The sequence below is a fragment of the Pyrus communis genome, chromosome 8 (assembly GCF_041283825.1).
Source record: "Pyrus communis isolate YQ-2024b chromosome 8, ASM4128382v1, whole genome shotgun sequence".
Classification (NCBI taxonomy): Eukaryota; Viridiplantae; Streptophyta; class Magnoliopsida; order Rosales; family Rosaceae; genus Pyrus; species Pyrus communis.
In genome coordinates this window covers 928943-951643 of record NC_142572.1, presented here as the reverse complement: position 1 = coordinate 951643, position 22701 = coordinate 928943, and the positions used below count along the sequence as shown (strand labels likewise).

At 39.2% G+C, this 22701-nt stretch overlaps 4 protein-coding genes across 5 annotated transcripts; 3 read left to right on the top strand and 1 right to left on the bottom strand.

Annotated features, from left to right (window-relative positions):
• The first annotated feature begins 473 nt into the window (after positions 1-473).
• On the top strand, positions 474-6485 carry LOC137718120 (transmembrane 9 superfamily member 1). Of its 2 annotated transcripts, none has more exons than XM_068457625.2 (12): positions 474-839; positions 1857-2049; positions 2138-2242; positions 3045-3062; positions 3152-3249; positions 3332-3484; positions 3681-3815; positions 3960-4126; positions 4445-4539; positions 4622-4995; positions 5401-5674; positions 5969-6485. In XM_068457625.2, exons 1-12 carry the CDS (start codon positions 750-752, stop codon positions 6034-6036), a joined length of 1770 nt encoding a protein of 589 aa, XP_068313726.1. In that variant the 5' UTR covers positions 474-749; the 3' UTR covers positions 6037-6485. The 2 variants fall into 2 exon arrangements, with proteins under 2 accessions (XP_068313726.1, XP_088554353.1); XM_088698227.1 differs by having other exon boundaries at positions 519-839; positions 2420-3062.
• A 1333-nt stretch (positions 6486-7818) lies between these two features.
• Positions 7819-8558, top strand: LOC137718122 (ferredoxin, leaf L-A). Its single transcript, XM_068457627.2, has one exon. It carries the CDS (start codon positions 7921-7923, stop codon positions 8362-8364), a length of 444 nt encoding a protein of 147 aa, XP_068313728.1. The 5' UTR covers positions 7819-7920; the 3' UTR covers positions 8365-8558.
• A 44-nt stretch (positions 8559-8602) lies between these two features.
• On the bottom strand, positions 8603-15836 carry MLO4 (Seven transmembrane MLO family protein). The gene is made up of 15 exons (XM_068457626.2): positions 15259-15836; positions 13585-13642; positions 13225-13436; positions 13031-13147; positions 12736-12796; positions 11783-11874; positions 11403-11477; positions 10922-11007; positions 10456-10505; positions 10311-10351; positions 10054-10221; positions 9938-9973; positions 9774-9841; positions 9546-9606; positions 8603-9340 (listed from the first exon to the last, which is right to left on the bottom strand). Exons 1-15 carry the CDS (start codon positions 15382-15384, stop codon positions 8933-8935), a joined length of 1659 nt encoding a protein of 552 aa, XP_068313727.2. The 5' UTR covers positions 15385-15836; the 3' UTR covers positions 8603-8932.
• A 3563-nt stretch (positions 15837-19399) lies between these two features.
• Positions 19400-22210, top strand: LOC137717843 (uncharacterized). Its single transcript, XM_068457331.2, has 5 exons — positions 19400-19873; positions 20561-20658; positions 20744-20809; positions 20968-21776; positions 21908-22210. Exons 1-5 carry the CDS (start codon positions 19479-19481, stop codon positions 21920-21922), a joined length of 1383 nt encoding a protein of 460 aa, XP_068313432.2. The 5' UTR covers positions 19400-19478; the 3' UTR covers positions 21923-22210.
• The last annotated feature ends 491 nt before the right edge of the window (positions 22211-22701 follow it).

Here is a 22701-nt window from a genome sequence, read left to right as displayed (position 1 = left end):
ATCCACTGTTCTGTCAAATTTAAGGGGAAATTAGTCTTTTTATCGTCAATTCTTACATGTCAGTTATAACCACCAATAAAATTATGACATGTGGAAACATAGTAATGTGAAATGGCCCGTTATGCAAATGTTTGGTTTCTTTATGTTTCTTATTATGCTATAAGTTTTTGAATTATTCTGTGTCCATGTGTCATTATTTTATTAGTGGTTATAACTGAGAAGTAAGAATTGAAGATAAAAAGATTAATTTGCCCTTAAATTTGACGGAGTAGTGGATGAAATTTAACGACAAGGGGTTATTGACTGATTTTAAATAGTTCAGAATCAATTTCAGCTAGATAATAGGTTAGAGGATCAAACCGCAATTTACCCAAAAAATAAAAACTAGTTTGGTGTTGTGAAGCCCAACCATAAAACCCAACCCAAAAGGCTAAAACCGAATAAAAATTAATTAAAATCGCGATCTACCATTTGCCCCATTTGTCCCATTTGTCAGAGATAAAAAAATAAATTAAATTAAAGAAAAATGAAATATGCGTTCCGATCCGAACTCGCAAACTCTCTCTCTCTCTCTCTCTCTCTCTCTCTCTCTCTCTCTCTCGTGAAGACTTTTGAGAGTTGTTGAGTCGAGTCCGAGTGGCCTCAGCCTTCACCTCCTCTGCCTCTGGGAGAGATCAGAATCATCACAACACAAATATTACACCACCTCCTCGCTGACCGTCCAGATCCCACCCTCGCCGGCGATCGCCATGTTCTCTTCCGTCCGATCTCTCTCCCTCTCCCTCCTGTTCGTCTTCTTCCTCCTCGCCCCCGCTTTCGCCACCGAGGCAGATCACAAGGTAAAATTATCCCCCCCCCCTCCTCCTTCTCTCTATCTCTTCCATTGCGTTGCCCAAACCCTAACATTTTCTCTCTCACTAAATCCCCGTAGATCTCTATGTTTGTCCTTTAAAACTTTAAATTCCGATTCAGATCCGTATTTTCTACGGCTGGTTATCATGTAACTGTGTAAGCATGTGTATATGTTTGTTAGGGTTAGATCTTAACTGGGTTATTCTTGTTGGTCCAATTGTTGCTGTTTTTGTCTTATGGGTACCTACGATAGCGCTTGTAGTGGTGAATTGGGACTTGCAATGGTGATTTTACCATAGGGTTTTGGTATTATGTTAATGGGGTCTAGGGGCCTCGAGGATATCGATGACGAAATTTGCGTGAGCTGGGTTTTATGCTTGCATTTGAGTAGATTTATGCATAGATGCTTCGTTTAGCAGAACAAAAGACATCAAACTTATCGAAAGTGCAGATCTTGGAACTTGAAAACTACATTGCACAGATAGCTAATATCACTACGTATCCATAACGCTGAAATGACATCTGAATGGGATCCACCTCCACCAAAAACTGGTTGCAAGTCAATCTGCCATTGTAACACAAGAAGCTTGCCTTGCATTAGCAAAAAATACTTTATGAGTGCTAATGTACTGTCCATATATCTATAAGTTAGGTACCCGTTCAATGAACCCATTGATCCTCAACCTAGGTAATTTCAAAAGACATTAGTTTGAGGCATCCTGATGCTCTAATGAAGCATTTACAGGTGGCAGGCTGCCTTGAATTGTAGATGTAAAAGATGATAGCCTGAAGCCTTTTTCTATAATCGGCACGTGTCAACTAGAATTTCACATACACTGTCATTCTGTCATCAATTTTATTAATCTAACAGGAAACATTTTTGTTAGTTCTAAGTTCACACTTTCCTGCACTGCTATGATAATAATTGTATTGGATTGATCCATGCTTGATCTAATTCTAAATTATCTGTAAATATTCTAATGCTCCCTTGCTTTCGTTTTCAGTATCAAATAGAAGATTCAGTTACCCTTTGGGTGAATAAGGTTGGGCCCTACAATAATCCTCAAGAAACATACAATTACTACAGTCTTCCTTTCTGTCATCAATCTGAAAATGCTGCTCACAAGTGGGGTGGCCTTGGTGAAGTCCTGGGTGGAAATGAGTTGATTGATAGCCTGATTGAAATAAAATTTCAAAGTATGTAGGCTTCCTTGCTCTGCTTTAATTTTTGTTGCTGGATTGAGGTATTTCATTGCAACTTGATCTGTTTCATTTCTATATGCAGAAAATGTGGACAGGGCCACCATTTGCCAACTTGAACTTGACGATCAAAAGGTTAAACAATTCAAGGACGCAATCGAGAATAACTACTGGTTTGAATTTTTCATGGGTATGTTTTCAATAAAATTATTTAATACGATATGTATACATGGTATAAATATTGGTTTAGATCAAATTGAAGTATGGTGTTTCTAGATGCATATGAAGTTTCTGTTGGAAGTCTTGAGTTAACATTCCAAAACACTTACTGTTGATTTACAAAGTTTGTACTCTTTTTGGTATATAGCATGCGTTTTATTTTCTCTGGGGAAGTCGGTGGCCTGTTGGGGCTAGAAGGCCTGCAATTCAGCGTAATTACTGGAGAATGTTGTGGAAAGAATGAAAGATGAGTCGTACGTATCTAGCGCATGGAAGAGGGATGTAGGAAGCAAAAGATTAGGGCAGAGTTATCGTTAAATCAATATTAAGAACATTTCTTGTGCTTATATTTGGACTACAATATAGCTGATGCAATAAAATTATTTACTTAGATGTTTCCTTAGTCATAAAAGTTAATTAATCATTGTATTGTGACTTACATGTTTGTCTATACCTCATGAGCTACTTTCTAATTGTTGCCAAGATCAATATTACTTTACGAGAAACTTGATTTTTAACTACAAGAATTTTGTGTTAATTACATTTTCATAAACAGTATAATGTTAGTATTGGCTTAGGAAATGCTTGAAATTATCTGAAAGTGGTTTTATTGTGTGTGTTAATCTGGATCTCTGTGGGGGTCTACTGCAAGGGTTTATTTTCTTTATGTTTTGTGGCCAATTTGTTTTATATGGGGGCATTCACTGATCCTGTTTTTTGTCTCTTTAACGTATTATCTCCCCTGGACGTTGCTGTGCTGGATACATATTCAGATGATCTCCCTTTATGGGGTATGTGGTATACTCATTCCTCCCAATTTGAGCTCATGCTTGTGTTATCCTCTTATTAAATTGGTCTTCGTCTTCTTGTGATGTACTAGGCTTTGTTGGTGAGTTGCACCAGGACAAGAACAGTGAAAATGGCAAGCATGTCCTTTACACTCATAAAAGTATCATTGTTAAATACAATAAAGACCAGGTTTGCGATTCTCCATATCAGATGTGGTTTTTATAATGGGCTTGAGGATCTATGATTTTTATTATAGTTTATAATTTTGTAGATCATTCATGTGAATCTCACTCAAGATAGTCCAAAGCCATTGGAAGTAGGGAAGAAATTGGATCTAACATACTCTGTCAAATGGATTGCAACCACTGTCACCTTTGCACGTCGATTTGATGTCTATTTGGACTACCCTTTTTTTGAGCACCAAGTAAGAACTGACTGTTTATTTGTTTACCTATTTTTCTTTCTGGCGTTGAAAGCGTATTATCCTAAATTCAGTAGAATTATGTCTGCAAGGTATTGTAACATTGGTTGCTTAATGATGTTAATATATATATGTGTGTGTGTGTGTATGTATGTATTTTAATTTTTAATGAGCTGTATGTACATTTTGCAATATGCAGATACATTGGTTCTCGATTTTCAATTCATTCATGATGGTTATATTCCTTACGGGTTTGGTCTCAATGATATTGATGCGGACTCTTAGGAACGACTATGCAAAGTATGCTCGGGAAGACGACGATCTGGAGACTTTGGTATGGTCTAATGATTTTGTTTATAATCATATCATATCCTTCTTTTAGATGTTTTGATTTTTTTTCTTATGCGATGACATAGATAGAGATACAATACATAAAATCTTTTGTGTGGTGACCCTTTTGAAAATGTGCCTATTGTAGGAAAGAGATGTCAGTGAAGAGTCTGGCTGGAAACTTGTGCATGGGGATGTTTTTCGGCCTTCTCGGAATTTGGTTGTTCTTTCAGCTCTTGTTGGCACAGGCGCTCAGCTAGCGTTGCTTGTTCTCCTCGTCATCTTACTGGCAATTGTTGGGATGTTGTATGTTGGGTATGTTGACTGCTTGCTCAAAAGTTCTTGGGATGCTATTTTGGGTTATTGTTTTCCACTTTCCTAGCTTTATTTATTTTATTATTTTCAAAACGTTTATATTTGAATCATAAACATGTAAGTTGTGCATACATATATGTTTATGTAATTAACGTTAGTCCAACTATGCATCGCTGCACATTAATGGTTCCCTGTCTTATCTTGTTATCTCATATTCCCATCTTAATTAGTTCATTACTATTTGTGGTCCTGGGAGGAATTGCTAGATTTTTAATTGTGTGTTATGTCTTACATCATTGCATTTATCTGGTGTCTCAGGAGAGGTGCAATTGTAACAACTTTCATAGTGTGTTATGCCCTTACATCTTTCATTTCTGGTTATGTAAGTGGTGGGATGTATTCACGGCATGGGGGTATGTATTTCTTTGTTTGATATGATAGATGTGCTAGTCATTCTGTTTAAGCTTTCTAACAAATGACCACAATCTTTATCAGGTAAAAACTGGATAAAGTCAATGATACTCACAGCATCCCTATTTCCATTTATGTGCTTCGGGATTGGGTTTGTCTTGAACACAATTGCTATTTTCTACGGGTCACTAGCAGCTATTCCTTTTGGCACAATGGTGGTTGTTTTTGTCATTTGGGCATTCATCTCTTTTCCTCTAGCACTTCTTGGTACAGTTGTTGGAAGGAACTGGAGTGGTGCTCCTAACAATCCTTGCCGTGTGAAAACCATTCCTCGTCCTATTCCTGAGAAGAAATGGTATTTAACCCCATCTGTAGTCTCAATGATGGGAGGACTTCTGCCCTTTGGAAGCATATTTATCGAAATGTATTTTGTCTTCACGTCCTTCTGGAATTACAAGGTGAAATTTCAATAGCTATGTACTGTTTATAGGATAGACTTGCTGATTACATAGATCTGAGTACAAAATAACATTGCAAACATAGGCTGTGCATGGCATTCCTTAGAGTTAGACAAAGTTACAATAGTTGGAGTCATTATGACACCAAGCTTATGAAAACTGTTGAATTCATGAGGTTCATTTGCTGAATTTTACATCTTGAAAGCAATGATTCCTGGTCTGTCTTGGGAATCATTTGTTTGTCAAAGACTTGGTGAAGTTCTGTTGCACCACATTTGAGCATATTCTATGTTGTTTAGAAAGCTGCTAAAGTCTGTTGTGGCGAAAGTGCATGATACTTGTTGAGTGTTGACACAATGATTAACATGAACAGTAATGTATTTCTTGGTCTTTGTGTCTCAACAGGTGTACTATGTCTATGGCTTTATGCTGCTTGTTTTTCTGATTCTCATCATTGTTACCGTATGCGTGACAATTGTGGGGACATACTTCTTGCTTAATGCCGAGAACTACCACTGGCAATGGACTTCTTTCTTTTCTGCTGCATCAACAGCTGTCTACGTGTACTTGTATTCAATTTATTACTACCATGCAAAGACTAAGATGTCGGGTTTCTTCCAGACCAGCTTCTATTTTGGGTACACTTTGATGTTCTGCCTTGGCTTAGGGATCCTCTGCGGTGAGTTTTATCTTATGCACTAACTTGAATTTCAGTTCCACTTCATGGATTTTGAGATGTCAATATTGTTTTTTGCTCGACTCTTGTTCCCACCCAGCCAGTATGGCAGCATGAATGTGGGCGACCAATTGTTGACCTACGTATTTAAAGGCTTTTTACGGTGCTATCATTTCTTGATTGAACTATGCTTGACCTGAGCTTTAGTTGCAGAGTTACTAAGAAGAATCGTCTCTTCTTGAGTGCCAAGTTCTCCCACCCTCTGATTATTTGTTTGTTTCCTTTTCAAATGTGCAGGAGCTGTTGGATATTTGGGTTCCAATTTGTTTGTGAGGAGGATCTACAGAAATATCAAGTGCGATTAGAGCATCTCCGCGAGGAAATGGACCTGATGGAGCTTTCCCGAGTAGATTGGCTGTTGTTGAGGTACGTGGTCAGGGATGGGGATCCAGCAACCACTAGAGACCGAAATCGCAGGGTTGAGGATAGGGAATGTATTCTTTCTCTGGACTTGGGAAAGCCCTGAGAGTTTTTTTTGTTTCCCCAGCTGTCAGTGAAAGCCTAAATTTTAGATTGCAGAGATTGTTTTATAATCTAAGTTAGCGGACGTCGAACTCCTGTTGATTTTATTATTTTCTTTTTTTCGTCCTTTTACAAATAGGTGCCCTATTACTCTTTCTATCTGTATGTCTTTGGGATGGATGGAAAGGAAGGGAAGGGCTTCCCGAAACGAACCTTTGATTCCGAGTTATGTAGCGACTTGTGAATTTTGATTCCATCTGTACCTTGCATATATAAGTATCATTGTCTGAAACCTCACTTTGTGTTTCTACATCTTTGCATGATTTGTTTCGGCTATTTCTTTTAACCCGATATGAATGACAATTCAGGTGATCTCGTGATATTCCGTCGTGGGCTTTTTAGCCAAAATAGTTCTTGAAATTTGCATTATTCTTTATTTTGGTCTATGAGATTATTCATCATTAATCATTTTTGTCCTTTTGTGAATAATTATGTTAAATAAAGATTAAAATAATCAAACTACCTTCAATTTAATAAACAATAGGTCAAAATGATCTGACAAAAAGAGAGTATTTTTGTCATTTTATCTTAGTTTAATGAAGATTTTTCACAGAATAACTAAAATGATTGATGGTGGACAAACTAATGAACCAATTCTATTGATTTCAAATCTTAAGAATTAAAATAAGTAGTTATGCAAATCTTGGAGATCATTTTAGATAAAGAGCCTTTCGAGGTGTCGTTAAGAAAATTACGGATGAGTATCCGTAAACGAGCTCTGTTTTGTTCGACATCCATGTTGTGCAAAAACTGCTACATGCTGATATAAATCTTTGGATCTTTTTGTTAAAATCTTGTTTAACAAGTAATCCTAGTTTATGATAGCCTATTGTTGCAGATGGTGCTAGTTTGATCTCTGTCAATTTCCTTTCCCCTAACAACTAACTATTTAATCTATTAATATTATCGTTCTCCTCAAAATGATAGCCTTGTGTTATACAGGTGATGTTATAGTTAAGTCAATCTTGGTGATTTTAATTTAACTAGTTTTGTTTTTTATAATACGATATTTCAAATTACTATAATCTATTGAAAGAGAAATTTGAACTTTAATGTCAGGAGACAAAAACACCATTTTAGCCAATCGGCCTGACTTACATTGATCTAGCCAATAGACCTAACTTGTATTTGTATTTTGGCCTACTAGAGATTAGATTCTCTTTGTATCTTGTAGTCTAGAGCCGACGGATTAAGAAATTCAGATCAGTCAAGAGAGAGATCCGAACTCTTAGTTTGTGTAAGGTAGATCAATAAAATGAAGTGGCATCAACCCTTCGGATTCGGATTGCTAGACGCGGAGAGGATTCGATTTGTAGTTGAAATAAGACCAAAAACCTCGTTCAGAGGATTGTGCCCGCCACATTCACTCACTCCTATATGGTCCTGTGGTGATGATAAAAAGATAGAGTGATCCACAAGATTTTGCCACGTGGCAGATAAGGGTTGATGCCACTTCACCCTCTCTCTCTCTCTCTCTCTCTCTCTCTCTCTCTCTCTCTCTCTCTCTCTCTCTCTCTCTCTCTCTCTCTCTCTCTCTCTCTCTCTCTCTCTCTCATTTGTAGCCACAATTTCCACAAGCCATCCCATTATCAACACTACTAAGCCTTTCACTCCCACTCTCTTTAGCCACAACACAAAAGCCTTGCAACCAAAGCAAACCAAAAACCATGGCAGCCACAGCAGCAGCAGCTCTCTCAAGCACCATGGTCAGCACCTCCTTCATACGCGGCCAGCCGATGACCAGCCTGCGGTTGTCCCCCAATGTCGGCCAGGCCCTTTTCGGGCTGAAGGCCAACCGCGGAGGGCGTGTGGCGATGGCTGCCTACAAGGTGAAGCTGATCACACCAGAAGGGCCACAAGAGTTTGAGTGCCCTGAGGACGTATACATTCTCGACGCGGCGGAGGAGGCAGGAATTGACCTGCCCTACTCCTGCAGGGCAGGGTCTTGCTCCTCGTGCGCCGGCAAGGTTGTGAGTGGGAGTGTGGATCAGTCGGACCAGAGCTTTCTGGATGATGATCAGATTGGCGGTGGATTTGTGCTGACCTGCGTGGCTTATCCGTCGTCTGACGTCACACTTGAGACCCACAAGGAAGAGGAGCTTACTGGTTAAGTGCTTTTGAGCTTTCTCATGATGATGTCATGTTTTGACGGCTGCTGTCCGGTTGAATCTGGCTTAGTTTGTTTCAGGATAAGGTTGTCTTGTTTCTAATTATATGAGTTGCTTAATGTTTTTGTACTTCGTTTGTGGTATAAAAATCATTGTACCTTGTAAACTCATCCTTGTATGAACTCTCTCCCTCTCTCTCTCTCTCTCTCTCTCTCTCTCTCTCTCATCTGCTTGGAAGTGCTTTTAGGATAATAAGTGCTTTTAGATAATTAAAAGAACATCCGACAACGTTTGTTAGTAAAAGTAAGGTTCAAGAGGGAAGAACTTGTAATGAAAGTGCTTGTGAAGGTAGAAGGTATGTCTTAAAAGCCATATTTAACTGACAGTGGAATGAATTTTAACATGGCTTAACAGAAACTTCCAAGTGTTCAGCCATTTTCTAAACCTAAACAACGCCCTCGCTTGCTAATCCATAATCGAAATGGTAGGATTGTACTAGAGTTGAATGACGAGTCAGAGTCGGATTCCTGTTGATTCCAATTACGAAGCCTCAACTTGCTAATCAAGCCCTTCATGTTTTCTGAAACAACTCCAATAGAGTATCCATTTGTTCTTCCACTCCATCATCATCATCACTGTTTATCGGAGGCTGTGATGCACTGATTCTCACCGCGTCAGATAAATACTCTTCCACTCGAAATGAGTAGTCATGCTGAGATGGTCCGGAAGTCTGTTGATCAGTCTCGGGTTGCTGTTCCATTGGTGCTACCGTTACTTGATGTAGGGAGTCCAAGGATGAGTTCCGAGACAAGGTACCAGATGCAACGGTTATCTCATCCCTCTCGTCTGTTGTATCAAGTGAACAAACTGACCTTGTTGCGTGTGAGTGTTTAGACCTCTCCTTTACTCGCTTGCACCAACTATGGAGCGAATCTCTAACACTCTCAGCAACAAGAGCTTTCTTACACTGGGATCCCATCTGCAGTCACCAAATAGCGAGAACGAACCATAAAAAACAACTCATTCGTGCGAGTCAGAACAATTTCTTAGCTTCTGTGACATCCATAAGTTCCCGTAAATAAGAAACCGTTAGTTTGTTAGGCTAAGGTAACAATCCCGGAAAGTGTGCAGTATTGTGCATTGCGCAAAATTCTAACGTAAATCAGTGAAGCGTTTAAACAAACCTGTGTAACAATTACGTTCAGAGGCACTGTGCCGTAACTACACCAGAACTGAACAAGAACACTGCAAATTTGCAATCACCAAAAAATTAAGAAAAATATTGTAAGATGCATAATACCGGTACTCTTAACATGTCCGTGGTCAACCTATAGGACTGATTGACGTTAGGATCCTGTTCATATGCATCAGCATGACCGGAAATTATTGCGTTGTCGAAGTACAGAACATACCCGCAGGTCAACCGAATAGCAATCATTAAGTGGTTTTTCATGAAGCATGATCTCTCCTTAAGCCCCCACTGCATTTACAGAGGAAAAGTTCAATACAATTTCCATAATCTCTGAAATTTCATCCAACCAATTTATATGTCGTTACACGAGACTAATGCTCTTACCAAGGACCAGAGAAATGTTGCCATCTCAAAGGCATTCTGCAGTCACACCAAGAAAACTCGTGAGGATCAAAATAACTACAATTAAGGCGTAAGATATGATTTCAAATAATCGTAACCTGAAATATGATGAACTGTATCAACCGCAATAGTATCACAGGTTTTCCAAACCAAAACAAATCATCACGTGGCTTTACTTGAGTCCCATTAGCTGGCCCTGTTTGTTCCACTTCAAGTGCCAAGGAAGAGACGACATGCTGTAGTTTCGTTCCAACCAGCATGACAAGCTTTGACATGAACCATCCGAAAGAAAAATGAGAAGGAAGATTGTTTTATAGACGATTTACTTTAGAACAATGATAGCATGTGAACTTACAATGGCAGGGATGAAAGAAAGCCAAAAGTAAATATTCAAACCTGCAGAAATCGGAAATATGTCAGGAAATAAGGCTCCAATAACACACACACACACACACGTGCGCGAATCTATGTATTTGCGTTCTGAAGATACAAGACATTACCATGAACATTTACGAAAATGCAGACTATGGAATATCCCCAAAGTGGGCAGCTGCAAACAAAAAATTATTCAGATACAACAACCTTCATCCCGTAAGATAATTAAGATCATAGAATGAAATAAATCTGTGTTCACTATTTGATTAAAGAAGCTGTTTTTGTTTTCTCCAATAACTCATCTATTCAAAGCTTAACGTCCAATGACACCAACCAGAGGGTAAAAACATTCCGAGTGATATTTACAGGCATTGGAAAAGGTCATTTCATCTTCTATCGATATTACATACTTCTGTACTGTCCTATACAGCCTTATATTAACAGGAGATGTGAATATAATATAACAGATTGACAGCCAAGAAGCGCAAACCATGACAACTCAAGTACATACATACGATACAAAACTCCCAAATATCAGAATATAACATAGTTCGGTATAAAGTTACATATGTAATCCAGAAAAGTGCTTACCTAATACCCAGAATGCCCTGAAATTCATCTTCCATACTCCGGACCATGTATTTATGAAAATTATAAGAAAGTGGAAGTTTGTGCTTCTGCATATTACGAACGCATAAACAAAAAGCCATGCGCATCAGTACAATAACAACATCAAAAAGCCATGAGAAGGGATGCTATTCCAGCGAACAAGAAAGTCAACAGAAATACACTGGTTACTAATCTCAAAACACCTAGAGTGATTAATACACTCTAAGATCTGCAACTTTATCCAGCATGCTGCATATTCATTCAGATAGTTCGAGGTTTCTAGTGCAATATAGAAAACAGAATGTTTACTAACTTTTTGTTTTACAAATAAAATAAAAGGAGAAGAGAGACAACCGATTACAAATATGAATACAAAGAAAAATGAGGTGCCAAAGCATGTCTTGTACATAAGCAGTAGGAAACCAACGTGTTCAACTAAGGGAATCAATAATAATATACTCACACTGATGAAGCCCGAACGCAGAGCCAAGTAATCTGATCTCTCCATAGAACTCTTAAATTGTCGTAGAAAGCAGAGCTGCAGCATTAAGATGAAAATCATTACTTTAAAGACATTTGAAAAATCAGGATATTGAAGATTTTTAGCAAATAATTGGAGATAGGGGCCTGATCCATATTGTCTTTGCAGTAAAGAAGTTTTGACTACTATGTGTTTTAAAAGTTGTCTTGATCGGAAAACACTAGGCAAATGAACTCAAAGGGGTATGTTTCAGCTCCCTTTGTTTTTATCAAATCTTACAAAAATTTGTTACCATTAGTTTTTGTGAAAAGGGAGAATCAAGGTTTAATATATCTTCTTTTGTATCAAGGATGATAAGTTACCATCCAAATTAGAAGCCGATTCCTGCTCCATGGATGAGATGTGTGATGGAAAATAAAGGTAGACTGCCGCCTCATGACCTTGTTTTTCTTTGCTAAAGAAAACACCAATGGATTAGTAGGCTCATATAGCCAAGATAATACATATGTACTTCAAAGACTTACAAAAATAGGGTAATGAAGAAGGCATGGAAATGCACTAGAAGTTATCAGTTGAAAGGAAGCAAAAAAATCCACAAAATAAAACCTCTGAATTTACTCTTCTAGACTCCAATACTGAAGCTGATGCTAGTGTGTGTGTGTGTGCAGGTGCGCGTTTTTTAACTCATATCAGCCAAGTGCACATTTCCACACCAGTTTGTGTTATTCGGTTGTTATCAGAACCCCTTGACAATGAACTAATATTCTTTCCCATATCTAACTCCTGGGTAAATATTCTCAAGTACCAACTTCTAGATTTCGACCAAGAAAATTCATCGTAACAAGTTCATTTCTTGTGTCCAAGATAACTTCTCTCGGCTCAGATATCTCAATAGCCAATTTTTTGGTTTAGACTTGACAAAAAGAAACCCAGGCCTGCTGTTCTATAACCCTCTACAGACAGAAGTGAAGTGCCACAGGCTGGGGGATGGTTATTGAAAACAAACCTTTCTTGTTTAAATTAATTGACAAATGTAATCATTAATGTTAGCTAGTACGAGACATCACAATATTTGATTTTGCTTAATCTGATAAGGTTACAGGTCCGCAAGCATCAGGTTATCCAACACTACTGACCAATTTCTCTGATAAGATGGTGTCGAATGGCCTTGAAATTGACCTCAATTAGGCTATTGCGAGCAATTGAGAAAATTGTCACAAGCATAACAAGGCTTTTAACAGATTCATTGCTAAGTGAGTGCTGAACAAATTCCAGGAGGCACCTTAACTATCTTATTTTTCGTTTTCTCATGTACCTTGAAAATTCGCATCAGCCAATGAGATTGCTTGATTTTCCCATTTCCTCCAACTGTAAATCTGTAAACAGGTGCACAAATTCAGAATGCAATGGCCAAAAACAACAAAGCCTTATCCCACTAAGTGGGGTCGGCTGTATGAATCCTAGAACGCCATTGCGCTCAGTTTTGCGCCAAGTCTTCCGTTAACTCCAAGTACTCCATGTCTTTTCTTAGAGTACTTGGAGCTAACGGAAGACTTTTCTCAGAATGCAGTGGACATCACAAGGAAATGAATTAGGGATGAAGCTTGCACCTTGCTCATAGCCAAAGCCACAGCCAAACAACTGTACAAAACATGGATGATCCCAAGAACGAACAGGAACCGGTGCAGCTGCTCCAGTCCCTCATAAGAAACAAACGGTTCCCGGCCCTGCAATTAACCATTAGAAATTGTAAGGAAAATGCATCCACAAATCTTCCAAATTTTAACTTCGGAAACCAGTTTACCTCACCACATTGATGAGAAAAATCAGTTAATCCTCTTGGAATCTCAGTCTTGTTAGGAGAACTTTCAAGCATGACATGCTTCTTGGTGCTGTCATCTTCCTCGGAACATATGTAAAATTTACTGGTGAAAAGGGAAGAGTTTACACAAATCCCAGAGATCCACCTTGCCGATTGTGACAACAACAACGATATTAGGCCAAGCAACATCAGTTCTGCCATGAAGACCGAATGCCAATTAGAACAAGAAGAGAAATGTAAACATTTAACCGGCATTGTCACAAACATTAGGGATATTAGAAGTCTAGCACTCCACAGTAGAGAAGTTGTACTGTTTGAACTTAAACCGGAGGCTCAACTCACCTTCCTTAATCTTTTCTAAAGAAGCAAACAGCGCTTTCCTCCTTGTCTTCTTCAACCACTGCACACAAAATAACACAAATCACTGTTGAAAACTAAAACTAAAATTGAAAGATCTTAAATCCAAAATTCATAAATGCCTTCAACAACTTGTTAAGCTCGCCACTTAGTACTACGGTCTAGTGGTATTCCTCTTCACTTGTAAGCAAGAAGTCTTAGGTTCGATTTACGCCAAAGCCGAATTTGAACCACATTATTACTAGCCCATTTGTTAGATTCTCAAGCCCAAGGGAAGAGCCCAACCCAAAAGACTAGTCCAATAGGTGGGAGGACCCAAGGACTTAAGAACCCCTACACCCCCATAAGTGTAGTCGATGTGGGATCATAAGATTACATCATCCTTCGAAAGCCGATGCCCACGGCGGCCTTTAGTCTGGTGGCTTTCACTCTTAACGGCGGCGCACCCTTTGGTCGTCCCGTTAAGGTAGCCATTTCCAGGTCGCCCCCTCCACCGCGTCAAAACTTAGGCTCTGATACCAATGTTAGATTCTCAAGCCCAAGGGAAGAGCCCAACCCAAAAGACTAGTCCAATAGGTGGGAGGACCCCAAGGACTTAAGAACCCCTACACCCCCATAAGTGTAGTTGATGTGGGATCATAACACCATTGTGAGGCTCAACCCACCCCGACTCTTTAGCGTAGATAATATCTTTGTTAAAAAAAAAAGAATTTGTTAAGCTCAATAAAACAACCCTCCATCACAACAACATTCAAACTTATTTCCTCTCCTTTCCTGCCCTTTTCTCAGCAACCAATCATAGAAACTGTTGAAGCAGGTCCCACATCGAAAAAGTTAAATCGTCAATATATTGAATGGTTCTACGACTAATTACATCAAGGCTTTTTGTATAAAATGGTAAAATCCCAACCTATTGCCTATTGGAGTATACGTGTGGTTAAGTTGGGATATGAATGTTGATTAGTAGTGTACCACTAGACCATCTCGACGAGTTCGATAGAAACTTGTGAACGAAACTAAACAGGTAGGTCTGTGGGTTTCACTTGATGAAAAATCTAGCGTCCAAAACAAAATTAATTGAGCAAAGTAGCTAGCTGGGTCCCAGACATTGAAGAATCTACAAATCAGCATATTTTCCAAAGCATTTCATCATCAATTCATTACAAAACTCTTCTCATATGTATATCTCCAAACTAACAAAAATGTATGCCAGATAGCTATATGGGTCCCCAATAAATTAAAATAAATAAAGGACGCAATTTTGCTCACCACTCTCAAGTGGTGACGTGGTGGTAATGCTCACCATCATATTTATCAATTTTGAGATTTGTGTCTATCCACTAAAAAAAACTCGAAATTTAGACTCATAAAGCTGCCATAAATATGATCATGAATAAAAATACCCTAAAATAAAACCCATTTTCTTTCCTTGAAGCTATAATAAATTAGATACAGCACTACAACTGTGAATCAAAAGACTTCGTCAAGTTGGCTAGAACACCAAAAGTTCAAATCTCCGCTCCAATTTAAATTAAATTAATTCAAATATCTCTGTAATAAAAAATATTAACCAAAAGAAATTTACAGCACTAGAAATAAATTAGCTTTCTTACAAAACATTTCCCAACCAAGCAGAACAAGCCAAGACATTTTGTTTACCTTTCCACATCTGTATATTGACCTTTCTACCAGAAGGCAGACAAAGACCATAACAACAATAACCGAAGCAACTGAATACGTAGGCGTCTCGGCCAACGACCTCTGTTGCTGTATCACCTCCTCCATCTCCTCCTCCTCCTCCTTCCTCCTTCCTCCTCGACCAACAATCAACAGTCAACAGAAAACCATCAATTGTTACTCTCAAAGGTTTCGACTTTCTTAGTTTTTAAGGAAAGATGGCAACTTTCTGGAGAAAATGGAAGCTGCCCAACAGCCCAAGTTGAAAAAAGCGGAAAGAAGGAAAGATCCAGGAAATGGGGAAATAGTAAGACCACGTTGTTGTGCAATATATTAATGTTGTTGAAGAGAGAGAGAGACAGAGAGAGAGAGGGGGGGGGGTTTGAATAATTGATTGTGAAAGTAGTAGGCGGATCTTCTTCTTCAATATTTTACATATAGGACCTGAAGTTTGTTGCATTATTTTTATCCTTTTTCTTTGTCCGGGTTGTGATTTTCTAAACAAACCCACCTTCCATTTGCTTTGGAATTGCTGCTGCTATTTCCCTCTCCCTCTCCCTGTGGATGTGCTGGAGCTGCATGTCTTTTTACCAACCTACTCACGTGGAGATTAAGAATCATCATATCCCTCCCCTCCATTCCACGATTAGGGAAAAGTTTTAAAGATCCAACGGTCCTTTTTACTGCAGAAACTGGTAATAATATCACACTTTGTTGCCTTTTTAGCTTTAAAATGATTCCTCATTTTGACATTACTCTTACTTTGATACTTGATATTGAAAATCAAATGGTTATGAGTTTATTCATCATCAATTATTTAAGTATTTTATGAAAAATTTTCGTTAAATGAAATTAAGTAGAGGGGTTGACTGGACAAAAATATTATTAATTTAATGAAAATTTTGCACAAAATGATCAAAATGATTAATTGTAGACAAACTCAAATACAACTTCTATGAATTTTCAATCTTTAGGACCAAAGTGATGAGTTATGTCAATCTCAATGACCATTTTGGCTAAAAAGTCTACTTCTTTTCAATCATAGCTCTTTCATTATGTAGATTAAAACCAATTAGTTTTATGATGGAACTCTAACTTTTTTAAGGGTATTAGAGTAGGTTGGTTCGTGTAAAGCCTTATTGTAACATCCCGTCCCAAATTTCATTTTAACGTACGTGTGAATTTACGACTTTACCCCCTAATTCGTTTTTATCACATTAGTTTTGTGTAGTGTGGTGTTGTAGGACCACACACACTCACACATCACCCTCACTCTCCCGGGATTCCCTCCCTCATTCCCTCACTCTGTCTTTCTCTTTCTCTCTCTCTCTCCCCCGAGTTCCTCTCTTCTTCTTCTTCCTTCTGCAAGCCTACGGGCTACACACAAAACCTACTCAAACCTGCACCAATTAAGAAACCAAGACCACCCTCGTGCTCGTGAGGCTGAGAGAAGTCCAGTGGTACCATTTTCAGGTAGGAACTCCGACGATTTCACGTCGATTTCACGAGCTCAGTTTTGGTTACTGTTCATGCAAATTAAATTTACTTAGTTTTTGGTTATTTGAAGCTTGTAGACGTGTTAGTGAGGTCCCAAGGAGCTTGGGAGTGTATCGTTGGACAAATTTGGACGTCGGGATCGTCCTGTACGAAGTTGGCCGATTCTTGAAGTTGAAGACAGGTATGATCTAGTAGTTTTTAGGCCTTAAAAGTAGTCCAACGTGATTCTACTAGTCCTAAGCTTCATTTTGGTATAAAGAACGTGAAATTTGGTTGAAAAACGAAGGAGAAAACAAAGTTTGAAAAATTCCCAGTTTTCCGGCGCCGTCGCCGGCGCCGAAGGTTCGCCGGAGAAGAAAGGGGAATATTCCGTTAAGTCTAACGGAATATTCCTAACGGCAGTGACGGAATCCGGTTAGATTTGAAGGAATATTCCGTCAGTTAACGGAATATTCCTGACGGCGTCTGTTGACACCGTCAGTGTGCCTGGCACGTGGCCGCGCGTGGGGGGCGCGTAGGTCCGTGCCTTGGCCGGCGCGTGGGGGCGCGTGCGTGGTCCAAAATTTTTTCTAAAAATATGGGCGTGATCCTGAGGTTGTGTAGGTCACGTTGGTATATTCATTTGTCCAAATTGAGCAATGTATGAGAAGTTATTACGAGAAGTTGCTTAGGTGCTTTTAAATTAACGTTTTCGTAACTTTGTCGCGTATAGGTGATTCGTTTTCCGAAGACGAGCGTTCACACTCGAGGCAGGGGGGCTACGACCCTTCTAATTATCAGTGAGTGGGCTTTTGTTTTCCGTATATACCTATATACAATTATATTCCCATAAATTAAATAGAAAATGTTATTTGTTTTATGCCATGCATCATATGAATGACGTTTACGCATTATCACATGCATTGGTAGTGGCATACATATATATATATATATATATGTATTTGGTTCTGTGGACGCACAGGTAAGTGCCAGGTAAGCGGTATTCACGTGGTTATGCATTCCTGTTTATTATGCAATCGTAGTTTGAAATGCTTAGAGAGCTCATAATCTGCACCCCCGGTGTTAGTGCTCCCGCCCAGGGCCAGGGCATAGTCCTTCACGTGATGTTCACCCGCACCACACGTTCGCCTTGGATCCAAGTTAGGTGCAAGCCTTGTCGTGCAGACCACATTAGGTGGTTCCGACTCGTAGGTGACCCGCGATTATTCGCATAGTCTTCACGTGATCGTAGCACTAGAGCGTATGTATTACACCCAGTCTTGTCGTACAGACCACGTTAGGTGGCTCCGACTTGTGTGCAGATTCAGATGTTGAGTTGAGATTGGAGCTCTATAGGCAGCGGTACATGTCACGTTAGGTGACTCCCGGCTGCCAAATTTTATGTTATTGATGTGAATTACGCTTGAGCATTTACATTTGATTATGAGATTCTGTTGTGGCATATTCTCAAGCATGAATGGCATATTGTGAGCATGAATGGCATATTGTGGAGCATGATTGGCATACCTATACATACGTATATATGTTCATTTTCTGGGAAGTATACATGTTTTACGGCGAGGGGTTAGAATGTATTTTGCTAAAGAGTTTTCAAAGAACTTTGTTTTTGCCCACTCACGCTTTTGTTTTTGCGCCCCTCCAGGTTCTAGTGGTCTAGCGAGTTCGGTGGTTTATCCCAGAGGGCGTCCCGACATTTCTGACAGACACTCACCATTGTAGGGTCACCTTCGGGTGTACATATGTCGTATCTTTCCTTTTGGACTGTTGTAGACTTGCTCTGAATTGTGTCTCACATACACTAGTACTTTGTATGTTATTAGGTTTTTAATTATTCGTACTTTTAAATTACCTTCTTAATAGCTTCCGCACGCGCACATGGCTACGTCACCTTCGCGTGACGGCCAGCACGCCCTGATCTCGGTCGGGGTGTGTCACTTATGGCTGCATATGTTTCACGTCATTAAATTTGTATTTTTTACGTGTTTGGCTTAAAAATTTACTATCATTTGAAGTTGATTTGATTAATATTAAGCAATTTAACTATATTCAATTATATCGTAAATTCATCGATTCAAGAGCAAAATAGAAAATTGTCTTTTTTTAAAATGTAGTAACAGTTTACCCCCCATTTTTCGTATTTTCTACCACTTGTTTAGCTCTTGAAAATAGGTATTCCTTTTAACCCATACTCAGAAAATTTAAAATTTTTATTTTTATAATTTACGTGTTTATATTAAATTTTTTTTATTTGGCTCAATTACAAAAGTTACTTTACATTTTTTTCTATACTTATGTATTTTACTTGAGCAATCAAATTTCGAATTGGAGACCAAATGATAAATTGACTTTTTAGTCAAAATTATTTTTAAGATTGTTATAATTTTTTATTTTAATTATTGAAAATAAAAATTAATAAAACTGATTTTTGAATTTGTCTTTGACAAGTTTTCTTGATCATTTTGTAAAAAATATGTTAATACTTTCGTTAAGTGAAAGAGTTGATTTGATAAAATTATCCGTAAAAAGACGATCACATAGCCATTTACATAACAGTTTACCAAGAATATTAATAAATTTTACCGAATAGTCAAAATGATTAAAATAACTTCGATCATAAAACCCTTTGGGTATCCCCTTCACTAATTGTAGTGAGCCCTCTCTTCTCTAAAACCCCGAAGACTCCAGAACTCTTCAAAACCCTAGCCATGGCGCTGAGCTCTCTCCGCCTCCGCCGAACCATAAGCGGTCTCTCCACCCTCCATCGCTCCCTCTCTGCAACCTCCGCACTCTCAGCTCCACACTCCTTTTCCTCTCCTCTGCTTCCCGCCTCCACGTCCGAAAAGTTCCCTGCGCTGCCGCCACAGTCCTGGAGGCTCCTCCTCCAGTCTCGGACGTTCAGGTCGTCGCCGTTCTCTTCCGCGCGACCGAATTCGTACGGCAACAACCAAAATGACGAGATTGGCCCGGATACGATACTGTTCGAAGGGTGTGACTACAACCACTGGCTGATCGTCATGGATTACCCGAGGGACAACAAGCCTCCGGCTGAGGAGATGATCAGGAATTATGAGGAGATTTGTGCTAAAGGCTTGAACATCAGGTCACGCATCTTTCCTCTCTCTCCATTTTTATGTATATGCTTATGATGGTATGCTTTGATTTGACGATATGTTTGGTTACTGAGAAAATCAGAGGGAAAATCACTACTGTGAACGAAATTGGTAATTTTGAACCTTGCAATATATTCTGTAGTATTTATTAGCACTTCCCTCCACTCAGGAGTAGGCGCCCGATTCAAGTCCAACAGTAGCTTGATTGTTTACTTCTGTGTTCGAGGTGGACCATAACCAGTCCCTGTAAAAAGTCTTCGCCTTTGGCGCGTCTAAGAAAGATAAAGCACCTATTATTCCCGCTCTGGTAATAATTTCGGGATAATACAAAAACCGAAAGGTTGGTTGGTGTAATCGCCTCTAATTTACCCTTAAAGGAAGAACTAATAAGATGTTACAGTGTCTTGCCTGTGAAATGTTTTACCTCATAGTTCCACTATCAAATTCAGTTGATGATATGATATCTATTCTTTTATATATTCATCGACTATTGAATGTAATTCTAACTTGTCTACTATACATATATTATTGGCTATATATGTTGCTCATCAACCATTTGCTGGATGCGATTATGTCAATGCTACTAGTTTCTATGACATGTTTGTCGGGTAGCTTTATGCTTGCAGCAGTCTTGTATGCATTGGACTTTTCTTCTCATAAGTATTTTTGTGAATCAGTGTGGAAGAGGCAAAAAAGAAGATATATGCTTGTAGCACTACAACATATACAGGCTTTCAGGTTGTGATGTCTGAAGAAGAGTCACAGAAGTTCGAAGGTAAGTTTTGGATCGCATTCTGTGTTACCATTGAAAATGATAGTCTTGAACCCCGATGATAACTTTTCCATTCAATTTTTAACAGGTTTACCTGGAGTAGTTTTTGTGTTACCGGATTCTTACATTGATCCACAGAACAAGGAATATGGAGGTAGGATGCAATGATCGTTTTCTTTGAGAATAGTGGGTAGCAATTTATCAGCTGATTCAACTTAAGTTGTTTTGGATTGCAGACTTGTAAAACAAATAAGCTAGTCCATCCTTATCTACCATTTTAATTCAATTTAAATTGTTTTCTGTAAATATCAGGAGACAAATACATTAATGGTACAATCATACCAAGACCACCCCCAGTTCAGTATGGAAGGCAGCAGGGTGGAAGATTCCGTGATAATAACAGGAATCGTGACCAACAAAGATATGATCAGCAACGACCATCGTATAATCCGCAAGGCAACCCCTCCTATAATCAACAGGGTCCTATGCGAGGTGGAGGGAACTATGCGGCATCACAAAATTATAGCTCACCAAGACAAGGAGAGAACACAGGTCCTATTCCAGTGAATACCGCTGGAGGGAGGGATGCATATCAGCCAGGTGGAGAACCAGTACCTTCATATCAGGGCAATTACAACCAAGGAGGGCAGCAAAGTTATCGTCCCCAAGAACAAAGGAACTTCCCACAAGGAGATCAGAGGAATTATGCCCCTCCTGGTCAGCAGGGATTTAGGGGAGATAACAGGAATTATGGTCCCCCACATTCTGATACTGATGGGCAAGGTTTGAGTGGATTTCAAGGCCAGGGAACACCTGGAGCTTATGCGCAAGGACCGAGCTCTGGAACTTATGAGCAACGACCAAGCTCTGGAGCTTATGGGCAAGGACCGAGCTCTGCAGCTTATGGGCGAGGACCGAGCTCTGCAGCTTATGGGCAAGGACCAAGCTCTGCAGCTTATGGGCAAGGACCGAGCTCTGGATCTTATGGCCAAGGACCGAGTTCTGGACCTTATGGCCAAGGAACGGCATCTGGTAATGGGCAGGGATACCCTGCACATGGAGGAGATGAGAGATTCCAACAAAGCAACTCTGCACCCATGGAACATACAGGGATTGACCAAGTAAGATATCCAATGTTTAGTAACTAGATGAATTTTAACTTGCGGAGTATGATTACAATTTTGCGGATGAGATGAGAAAATCATGGAATTTTCTAGAAATTTAGGTAGCTCATGGTGGTTGGTTTTTGCAGGGGAAAAATTATTAGCGACATGTCAGTGCCGCTCAAGACAAGACGATGCACGAAGGGATGTAGGAAGACGAGTTATAATCATGTTTTCTCATGTTTGATCTGATGATAAGGGAGATTATCTGTCCTTCTGAAGTCTTTCGATGGTAAATATCCTCTTTCGTAGTGAAATGAGTCGGGAAGCTCCCTTGCATTATCAAGTAGTGCTTATCTTGTCGTACTCGTTTCTTGAAAATGATAATTGATAACGGCGAAGACAACATTTGTTATATCACAAATTTTGAAGTATGTTTTGTTTCAAACCAATTACAAGTGCATAAAGCAAACAGAAACCCGGCCACGGAAGGCCGTTAGAAATATTGGTGGTGGTTCTAGGGGAAAAGCCCCGGAATCATACAAGTTTCGTGCTTTCCTGACGATGCTTTTGGAGAGAAATAGGACTGAAAGGAATTCTAACAGGAGAAACTTGTATTCGCCAATGTCACACAAAACTACATCAGCAGCAGCAGCAGCAGAGCTACTCCCATCAAACTCCTCTTCTGAGGTAGTATCAATGAAGACACCATAATCCGCTTCGCCATTACCAACCATATTGGCATTGGAAATCACTTTTTGTATGATCATTCCAGTCTTCCTTGGCCTTACATGTACACCTTCGTTATTCTGTTCATTCAAACGTGCATGTGCAATTTGGTGTTGGTTTTATCTCCACCGATCTTCCTCCTTAACAACTAATCATTTAACACACTAAAACACTGTTGTTTGTAAAAAAATGAAAAAACGAAAATGAATTTGCG

Bases quoted from the DNA above. Each gene is read 5' to 3' on its own strand.
- LOC137718120 (XM_068457625.2), top strand. From the start codon at position 750: ATGTTCTCTTCCGTCCGATCTCTCTCCCTCTCCCTCCTGTTCGTCTTC. The intron at 3,816-3,959 runs GTATGGTCTAAT...TGCCTATTGTAG, and splicing joins ACGACGATCTGGAGACTTTG to GAAAGAGATGTCAGTGAAGA. The intron at 4,127-4,444 runs GTATGTTGACTG...CTGGTGTCTCAG, and splicing joins GTTGGGATGTTGTATGTTGG to GAGAGGTGCAATTGTAACAA.
- LOC137718122 (XM_068457627.2), top strand. From the start codon at position 7,921: ATGGCAGCCACAGCAGCAGCAGCTCTCTCAAGCACCATGGTCAGCACC.
- MLO4 (XM_068457626.2), bottom strand. From the start codon at position 15,384: ATGGAGGAGGTGATACAGCAACAGAGGTCGTTGGCCGAGACGCCTACG. The intron at 10,222-10,310 runs GTAAGTTCACAT...TTCATGTCAAAG, and splicing joins TTTCTTTCATCCCTGCCATT to CTTGTCATGCTGGTTGGAAC. The intron at 9,842-9,937 runs GTAAGAGCATTA...CTGTAAATGCAG, and splicing joins CAACATTTCTCTGGTCCTTG to TGGGGGCTTAAGGAGAGATC.
- LOC137717843 (XM_068457331.2), top strand. From the start codon at position 19,479: ATGGCGCTGAGCTCTCTCCGCCTCCGCCGAACCATAAGCGGTCTCTCC. The intron at 20,659-20,743 runs GTAAGTTTTGGA...AATTTTTAACAG, and splicing joins AGAGTCACAGAAGTTCGAAG to GTTTACCTGGAGTAGTTTTT. The intron at 20,810-20,967 runs GTAGGATGCAAT...TGTAAATATCAG, and splicing joins ACAGAACAAGGAATATGGAG to GAGACAAATACATTAATGGT.